This window comes from Mastomys coucha, unplaced genomic scaffold, assembly GCF_008632895.1.
Source record: "Mastomys coucha isolate ucsf_1 unplaced genomic scaffold, UCSF_Mcou_1 pScaffold5, whole genome shotgun sequence".
Classification (NCBI taxonomy): Eukaryota; Metazoa; Chordata; class Mammalia; order Rodentia; family Muridae; genus Mastomys; species Mastomys coucha.
In genome coordinates, this window is record NW_022196911.1 from 24,856,567 (window position 1) to 24,866,664 (window position 10,098).

Consider the following 10,098-nt stretch of genomic DNA (forward strand, 5'->3'; position numbering starts at 1 on the left):
GGATTTGAACTCATGACCTTCAGAAGAGCAGTCAATGCTCTTCCCCACTGAGCCATCTCACCAGCCCGCGTTTGTTCTTTTTGAGACACGATCTTACTACTGTGTACCCCTGGCAGGCCTGAAACATGCTGTGTGGACCAGACTGGTCTAAAACGCAGAGATCACCTGCCTCTGCTTCTCAAGTGCTGAGATTAAAGGCCACCACCACACAGAGCACCATCTGTTGATTGTATTTTTTCCTATTTTGTGTGTGGGGGGGGTAAGGTGTAGTTTTGTCTGATCTTAAAGTCTTGGCCACCCTCTTGCCTCAGCTTCCTGAGGGCAGAGATTATAGCTCTACTACCACGCTAACTGACTGATAATTTTAATATCACTTATTCTCAGTATAAGCAGGAGACATGAATCCCAGCCAGGGCTGAAACAAATACACCATGAAGCTAATGAGAAAGAGTAACAATCTTTTGTGGTATGTAGTTGAACTAGTATAATCTTATACCTGCCAAGCTTAGGAACAAATGAGGCTCAGACTATGGTTATTTTATTTGGCTTTGACAATTACTTATTCTAAGCACATGACCCCTAGTCTACTTCTCTAATTGCTAGCCTGGCTACCTCCCGAGCAGAATATCCCAAATTCTTACTGTTTCTCCTGGCCATGTGCTCCCTCTCCCTCTCCTCATGGTCCCTCCTCAGACCCCAAGCCCAGGAACCAAAGCCCCGCCTACCTCTCTTCTGCCCAGCTACAGGCTATAGGCATCTTTATTAACCAATAGTTTTAAATTAAGGAGCAAGGTTTACACCACAAAAGCTGGAAAATATGAGAAGTCACTCATAGGCAAGTAGACCTTAGGGTACAGAATTTACCATTACAATACGTAGCAACAGACCAGGCATCAACAGCAGTGCCTGGCAGAGGCCCAGGAACTAAGAACCACAGGAGGTGACTGGGTTTGAGAAGGGAGGGTGCTGATATTGGAATAGTTGATAGGGATTAAACTTTTGTATAGGAGAAATCTTTTGTTTTAGAGAATAAAGAGATAGAGCAGTGTAGAGGGACAGTTGAGAAAGCCCCAGAGGGAACATCTAAGCAGATGCATCATCATGGGCCAGAGAGAAGTGAACTCCCCATTTAACAAGAACTCAAGTATTTCATGAAGAATAAGATGAGACCAGAGGACAAGAAGGTCCCCTGAGGAGGCTCCTAAAGAACTTCAGAAATGAGCCAGGGAGTCCTGGGAACTCATCCATCACTCAGACACCTAAGAAGAGACAAAGGAGGCAGACCAGATGTTGGTGACTCATGTTGAAGTGGTAGTTCAGGGTAGGACAGGAAGAGGAGGAGTGTGGGTAGAGAGAAGAGGCCACTGTGGTGCCCCTGACCCGAAGCTTAGGTGCCAAGGAGCTTGGGAGGACAAAAGAGGAAAATGGTGGCAAATAATATACCTAATGGCACAAGACCTGAGGGGCAGAGAGAAGAGTCATCCTTTAGGGTCTCAGGATAAGAAGGGCACAAATACTCCTAAAGAAGGCTGGAGATAAGTTTCTGTGGTTGAAAGCCCTGACTGCTCTTCCAGAGGTTTTGAGTTCAGTTCCCAGCAACCATGTGGTCACTGACAACCATCTGTAATGCCCTCCTTGGGCTTACAGACATGCATGTAGACAAAATGTCCATATACATAAAATACATGAACAAATAAATCTTTGGGGCTGGAGAAATTGCTCAGTAGTTAAGAACCCTGGCTGCTCTTCCAAAGGACCCAGGTTTGACTTTGAGCACCTACGTGGTGGCTCATAAACATCTTTAATTCCAGTCCCATGCGAATCTGCTAGCCTCTGTGGTCACTCCATGAATGTAGTACACATATGTACATGCACACAAAACACCCATACATATAAAACAACAAACAAACAAACAAACCTAAAGATACTGAGCAAAGATGGTGGAACAGTTACAAAGCTACAGAGTCGGGTGGCTGGATGCTAATTGATATCCCCAAGTGAGTAGTGGAGGAGGAATCTCTGAGACAGCGAGCCTAAGCAGGACAGTATGAGAAACATTGTGGCAAATGTCTTAAGTTCTTATAAAGATGATCGATGTACTGTCAGAGCATCCTTGAGGAAATAGAAATGGCTGCTCATGGGAATCATTGAAAGACAGATGACCAGGAGCCACCTCTCTCCCTAGGAACGGTTCACTATGTGGATGAAAAGGGCAAGACTGCCCAGGTAGCATCCACAGACAGCTCCATCCAGACCCTGTTCTACATTGAGAAGAGAGAGGCACTGGTTGTGGTCACACAGAACCTTCTCCTGTCTCTATATGTGGTGACTCCTGAGGGAGAAGCTGAAGAAGTAATGAAGGTACGTGAAGGAGCAAGATACGGGGCTATTCTGGGCTAGTCTAGATGCTGAGGAATGCTAAAAGACCTGGGACCAGGTTTTCTTGCCTGCTTTGACTGTCTTTTCAATCTTTGTTAGCAAGATTGATAGCTCACTGTCACTTGCAAGATAGAGCAGCTAATGTAGCTAACTCTAGGCCATTAGGTATAAATGAGGAAAATGAGAGATTTTGCAGTGCCTCTGGACAGATATGGAGAGAATCAGAGTTGCCAAGGTTGCCAGGCTTGGTCCTGTTCTGGGCCCTTCTCAATTAGGAAATTCAGCATCAGCATCTCATTGGGCTTCCACAATACAGCTGGATGAACAGGAGACATCTTCCACTTTCCAGCTATATGAGGAGGCTCTTTCATTGGCCCAGAGCTGGGGTTGTCATTACCCAGTGTCTGTTGCAATGTCATTTGAACAAAATGGTTCTTCACACTGACTGTTTGCCGCCATAGGCATTCACTTTGTTTTACACAGTGAGCAAGAGTTAGTTACCTTGCTGAATGGTAATGTTTTGAAGATACCGGGATGCTGATTAAAGACATAGAACTGTATTGTTAGCCTGAGTCCCTCTGCATGTTTTAGAGGTGCACTAGGAAGGCATGCAGTACCGCCACATACTCCTGGATAAAGGCCTGTGTTCCCTGTACAGTTCATTTGAGAGCACTGCTGCTTGTTGCCCCTGTTAACCTTTTGCCCTCTCCCTTTTTTAAGTATGTGTAAGTGTTTTGCCCGCATGTGTGTCTATACACCACATACATGCTTGGTGCCCATAGAGGCCAGAAGAGGGTGTTGAATCTCATGAAACTGAAGTTATGAGCCACCAAATGGGTACTGGAAGTTGAAGCTAGTGCTCTTACCTGTTGAGCCATTTCTCTAGCTCCCTATTGTTTCTTTTATCAGTTTTTTGGGGTTTGGTTAGGTTTATTTGTTTGTTTGGGGGGTTACCCCCTTGGGTTTTTTTGGGAGGATGACTTATTTTGACTATTATGTTTTGTTTTAAGACAAGGTCTCATGTGCCACATTGGCCTGGAACTTGCTATGTAGCCAAGGCGGACTTTGAACTCCTAATCTTACTTCCTTAGATTATTAAATTCTGGGATTACAGATGTAAGCCAGAATGCCCTGCTGGTCCCTTGATTTATAAGAATCTATGAACCAGGCTGGAGAGATGGCTCAGTGGTTAAGAGCACTGACTGCTCTTTCAGAGGTCCTGAGTTCAAATCCCAGCAACCACTGGTGGCTCACAACTATCCGTAATGAGATCTGATGCCGTCTTTTAGGGTATCTGAAGACTGTTACAGTGTACTTACATATAATAAATTTAAAAATCTTTTAAAAAAAAGAATCTATGAACCATAGAGAATGCTGAACTTCCCATAAAGATATTCCTTTAGGTTGGAGAGCTCATTGTATCCTATAACAGTAGCTGTGAATTCCATAAGTTGCATGAACCTGAGCCAACTTGAGCTAACTTGACAAATAGCCACTTACTATATAGTTTAACAACAGATAGGTCTCACTTACAGTTCTAGAGGCAGGAAGTCCCAATCAGGCTGCAGCCAATTCAGGTGTTTCTGGGGGTTTGTTTTGTTTTGTTTTTCTAGACAGGGTTTTTCTATGTAGCCCTGGCTGTCCTGAAACTTGCTCAGTAGACCAGGCTAGCCTTAAACTCAGAGATCAACCTGCCTCTGCCTCCTAAATACTAGGATTAAAGGTGTGTGCCAACACAGCCTAGCCACCAGATCAGTTCTTGTTGAGAAACTGCTTTCTGGATTACATATAGAGTGACCTCTGTGTCCTTGCATGGAGTCTAGAGAGGAAGAGAAAGAGAACACATGAGCTTGAGGGAGAGTGTGCGAATGACTTTGCTACTGTATCTGGTCCTAAAATCTGAGTCCACCATCCTCCTGTAATTACCCGCTAAAGGCCCTCTCATGCACATACAGTCACATGCTTCAGCATATGATTGGGATGGGGAGGAGATACAATTAGCCCAAAGCACCTTGCCTTGGGTACCTGATTAGCTCCTTACTGGATGTCAGACTCTGGGAAAGTTTGTTCTCTGCACAAAGTAAGGATGAAAGCCCTTGCTAAAGCACAGTCATGACAGAACAAGGAGTGCCCACTTGACTGGTACTCACTCTGGGATGCCCACAGTGCAGTATGTTGGAGATCACTTCGTATGTAAGTTGCTGCTTGCTTCAGCCTATATATCTTTTTTAAAAATTCTTTTAGAATTTTTATCTTATTTTATGTATATGGGTGTTTTGTCTGCATGGATGTCTGTGTACCATTAGTGTAACTAGTGCCCACTGAGGCCAGAAGTGGTTGTTGGATCCCCTAGGACTGGAAATACAGGCAGTTGTGAACAGCCATGTGGGTGCTGAGAATCAAACCCTGGTCTCTGGAAGAGCAGTCAGTGCTCTTAACCACTGAACCATCTCTCCAGACCAGTCCTGTAGCTAGTCTTTCTTACTTTGTGGATTCTTCTTTTTCCCACCCTTTATCCTCCCTGTTTTATCCCCTAACACTAGATTGGAGAGAAACAAAAATAGAGAAGAGAGAGGAATTAGAAAAATCCCTGAATCTAATTTCTTTCCTTTTGTTTTTCTTTGGCCACAGCTACTAACAAATTGTAACCAAATTTCCTAAATGACTGACTACCACCCACCCTGCTTACTGGGATGATAGCATTTATATACCCTCTGAAAAGTTCCCAGAATCTCAAAAGTCACACAATTGCCAAGACTGTCTGCAGTGGTTAAAACCATGCCTCTGGGAGGGCATGAGGCAAATCATAGTCAGCTGCTGTGGACAGTCCAAAGCAACCCCACATCCCACCCCTGGGATTAAAATGAAAGCACATTCTTATAGTCTTTCTGTGTTTTCTAAGGAAACCAAAATTCTATAATTATCACTGCACAACCCCTTAAAAATTAGGCCAGCTTTCCATTTTCACTATTTGCCCTGTGTGGCTGCCCCTGCATGTGTCTCAGTGATAACACTGAAGGCCAGATTCCAGGCTAACATAGTTTAATCAGGCATCTCAGTAAGAGCTGGGTGCTTCTTTCTTCATACAGGTAAAATTGAGTGGGAAGACAGGCCGCCGCGCAGATGTCACTTTGATAGAGGGCAGCCTTCTTGTGACAGCTATTGGGGAACCCGTGCTCAGGTGAGAAGTTGTCCTTGAATACAAATCCTGTCAGGAATAGACTCTTTTAATAGACACACAGAATATGCATATTGTGATGAATTCTCGTATTAGACAGGTCTATGTAATTCAACAGTGGAGGCCTCAGGAGGCCTCACCTAATCTGGCTATCGTCCCTGCCTTCCCTATGCCTTCAGCAGGATGGCCATGATATATATATATATATATATATATTGCCCTCACAATCACTCTGCCTGCATTGGAAGAAGTTTCTTTTTTGACATAGGGTCTTGTTGATGCTGTTTATGCTGGTGTCCAGCAATGCTCCTGCCTCTGCCTCTCAAGTAACTAGGACTACAGGTATACCCTGCCAAACCTAGTTCTGCATGGTTTCTTAAGATTGGGTAGAAACAGGCATTTTGGTATCTTTTTGGCTACTCAGTTGAGCATAATGTTCACTATTGGCATATGTGGCTGGGACTCCTGTGTCACGTAAACTATCCTTTAGTGACAGGGTAACATCAAGTTCATTTTTGGTAGGAGTCTGTATAGCACAGCTGTGTTTACCAGGCTTGGTACAGTCCTCAGATCAGAGGAGGGCACTAATGTAACCCTTCACAACACTTTCCCTCTTTCTATTGCAGGTTCTGGGACTTAGAACGGGGAGAGAATTACATACTGAGTCTACAGGAGAAGTTTGGCTTTGAAAAGGGGGAGAATATAAACTGTGTGTGTTTCTGTAAAGCCAAAGGTAAGATTTCTTGGTCTGACATGAAAAGAATAGAAACAACTTCAAGCACTGCGTCAAGAAAAAAAGTTACAGAGGAATGTAGAGCCTATTCAAAAACGGAAACTAGGTATTGTGGCACAGACCTTTAATCCTAATGCGCAGAAGGCAGAGGCAGGTGGATCTCTGAGTTCAAGGCCAGCCTGGTCTATGTTTTGAGATCTAGGACAGTAAAGGCTACAAAGTGAAATACTATTTAAAAAAGAAAAAGAAAGATGCCAGGTGGGGTAGTTAGTATACACTTCTGCACTTTCAAGGTAGAGGGAGGGAGATCTCTGAGTTTGTGTCCAGCCTGGTCTACAGGAGTTCCAGGACAGCCAGGGCTACACAACAAATCCTGTCTCAGTAAAGCCAAAAGAATGACACTGACATTAAATACATTGATACCTGTTCCTTCCTGGGCTGCTATGTATGGATCATGTTTGTGCAACAGTGAAAGTATGCAAATGCACACGTGTGCCGACACCATGGGCAGGAAGTTAGGAGATGAATCAGAGTGTCACTGAATGCCCAGCACTAGTGGCAGCCTGTGTAAGGTGGATTACAAACCGAACATAGCATTCACCACCACCTTTTAAATCTTTCTCAACACAACTGACACATGCGTTGTTTTTACCTGTAGGTCTCCTGGCAGCGGGTACCCATAAAGGACGAGTAGCTATGTGGAAAAAAGTGCCAAGCTCCCCAAATGGCCGTGTGGTGGAGGGCAAGGATATGTGGGCCCTTCAGACACCTACTGAGCTTGAAGGAAACATCTCACAGATAAAGGTGCAGTATACAGCTCTGTATCACATTTGATGCAATCACTGTCTGCTGTACCAAACAGAGAACTTAATTAGCCTGGAACAGAGGTTTTTCAGTTACTCAGTTTAGCATCAGAAAAATAACACAAGGGCTGGAGAAAAGGCTCAGAGGTTAAGAGCACTGACTGCTCTTCAGAAGGTCCTGAGCTCAAATCCCAGCAACCACATGGTGGCTCACAACTATCTATAGTGAGATCTGACGTCCTCTTCTGGTGTATTTGAAGACAGCTACAGTGCACTTACATATAATAATAAATAAGTCTTTTATAAAAAGAAAGAAAAAAGAAAAATAATACAAGAAATTATTCAGATATGTAATCCCAATACTTATGAATCTGAGCCATGAAGTTCTTGAGTTCAAGAAAGACCAGCCTAGGTTATAATGAGACCTTGTCTCAAAAGGAAAAGAAAAGAATAAATTTTAAATGTACTTTCATTTCAGTATTCCAGATAAAGGATTGTGGATGTATTTTAATATCTGTTGATCTACTTACCAATTCCTCTGTCTCACATACACACACACACACACACACACACACACACACACACATGTATATGTGTATGTATGTATATATGTGTACATATATATATATATTCATAGATAAATACATTTAAAACAGCTTTATCAAGATATAAGTTACATACCCGGTGGATTTAGTATGTTCACAAGAGTTTTGCCAGCCTTCACTAAAAATTTTTTTTCTTTACAATAAACTCGAAAACCCTTTAATTACTATGAAAAGAAATCCACGCCACTCTTCTGCTTTCCTTCCCTGCCTACCACAGCCAGTAGTGACATTGTGACTGTATTGCCTGCTTTGGACATTCATAAAAACAAAGCATCTAGCTAGGCCTTTAACACCAGCCCTTAGGAGGAAGAGGCAAGTGGGTCTCTGAGCTCCAGAGCAGCCAGGGCTGTGAAGAGAGACTTTGTCTCAAGAAACTAGATAGATAGGTGGGTGGATGGGTGGGTGGATGAATGGATGGTTGGTTAACAGGTAGGTAGGTAAATAAATACATATATACATACATACATACAATACCCAGTCTTTGTGACTTCTTTGCTGGCCTCCTGCTTCTTGCATGTCACCCCAGGTGTCAGTGTTCCTTTTTGTGGTTGAGTATACTGTTATATGGGCAGAGCAGACTTTTTCTGTTACTCAGCTGATTGGCAATCGGAGTTGTAAAGAATGAAGTCTTGCTGAGTCCAGCATCATCTGGATCACTTCACACCTACTTGAACCCTCTCCTTTGGCCGTATTCTGATCTTTTACATGGCTCTTAATTATTTGTTGAAAACTGAATGTGTCAGATAGACGTGAAGCTAGGAAACTAACATTTCTCACCAGCAGAAGAGAGCTGGATAATTTAGTGGTATAAATTTTCTATAAATTCATAGAAAATAGTATGTATGAATATGTCATAATCAGAATGACAAATTTCTAGCAGATGCCCTGTGGTTAGAGCAGACCTTGGGTAGAACAGCCACAAAGGTATCTGCCTGCCAGTTCACAATTCATATCTATCAGTATTTTAAAATTTTTCTACAACGTACATATTTTACCTTTTTAAGGTTTTTAAGTTGTTTTTTAAATAACAAGAAGTGGCTGTGGACTCTCATAGGGGGCATTTGTATACCTCCTGTCTGTGTCTCTCCTGCTTTGTTTATGCCTTTGATTCTCCCTACATGGTACTGAAGTGGGGATCCAGGAAGAGCCTGCTGGCAGTGAGCAGCGCCGAGTCTGTGACCATCCTCAGTGAGCAAGCCATGTCATCACACTTCCACCAGCAAGTGGCTGCCGTGCAGATCGCCCCGAGCCTAGTCAATGTGTCCTTCCTGTCCACGGGGGGCACACACAGCCTGCGCACTGACATGCACATCAGTGGAGTATTCGCCACCAAGGTGACTACTGCGGGTGCCTGTGGCTGTTAGAGAGGATCTTCTGTGTAAGCACAACTGCCTGCTGGGGCGTTAGGGTGATTGAGAATAGCTAGGGGACTGGGAGGCAAGGAAGCCATCTCATTACCACCCTGGATTACCATCCTGAATGGCCGAGTGTGTCATGTTTATAAAGAAAATAGTAGTTGGGAGGCAGAAGCAGGCAGATTTCTGAGTTTGAGGCCAGTCTGGTCTACAGAGTGAATTCCAGGACAGCCAGGGCTACACAGAGAGAAAAACCCCCTCTCAGAAAAAAAGAAAGAGAGAGAGAGAGGGAGAGAGAAAGAAAGGAAGAGAGGAAGGAAAGAAGGAAGAAAGAAAGGAAGAAAGAAAGAAAATACTAAAAGCACACAGGCATTTTATGTCTACCCTGTATCCATAGACGATCCAGTGACCTGAAATCAGGCTGACAGGGCGGTAAAACCTCAGTGGTGCAGGAAGAAGGCAGGCTTTGGAAACATGCAGTGGGTCTTGGTCTGTATCATAGTCTTCCTTACCTCTGCTTTTGGACATCCATGTTCATTTAGGATGCTGTGGCTGTCTGGAATGGAAAACAGGTGGCGATCTTTGAACCTTCAGGATCCACCTTACGGAATGCAGGTTAGAATCTCTTTACACCCAGACAGGGCTCCCCTGTCCCTCTGTCCTGTGAGGACAGAGGGACAAGGATGAGCTCCTGTATCTCGAGGTGCTAAGATGTCTTGTGTTGTGTGTGTCAACCTCCCTGACTAATAATGCTCTTCAGCACCTTTGATGGGGGCACTGAAGCTTCCAAAGTTCCCCGTGATGTGGGCAGGAGCTTATCAGGCATGCTGCCCTGGATGTTGAGCTCCTGGGAACACCTTCAACCAGGGGAAGAGGAAGTAAGGCTGATAGGCAGGGTGGGCATGTTGAGTCTCCCAGACCAGGCCCTAGAGCCTCTGTGGTTCCCTGTGTTCTGAGCCGATGTTCCTTTGTGTCTCTTTTCTTTTTTTTTTATTATATTTTTATGTTTCTTGACTTTACATTTGCAGTGTTTGTGCTTTTTTTT

At 43.9% G+C, this 10,098-nt stretch overlaps 1 protein-coding gene across 6 annotated transcripts in view; it reads left to right on the plus strand.

Annotated features, from left to right (window-relative positions):
- Positions 1-10,098, plus strand: part of Ift140 (intraflagellar transport 140) — an 83,079-nt gene that overhangs the window by 9,798 nt on the left and 63,183 nt on the right. For all 6 annotated transcript variants that reach the window (XM_031352121.1, XM_031352120.1, XM_031352124.1 and 3 more), the window contains exons 6-11: positions 2,186-2,361; positions 5,469-5,560; positions 6,184-6,290; positions 6,949-7,094; positions 8,829-9,032; positions 9,596-9,668. In XM_031352121.1, the coding sequence (XP_031207981.1) occupies positions 2,186-2,361; positions 5,469-5,560; positions 6,184-6,290; positions 6,949-7,094; positions 8,829-9,032; positions 9,596-9,668 (798 nt within the window). The remainder of the gene's footprint in view (positions 1-2,185; positions 2,362-5,468; positions 5,561-6,183; positions 6,291-6,948; positions 7,095-8,828; positions 9,033-9,595; positions 9,669-10,098) is intronic.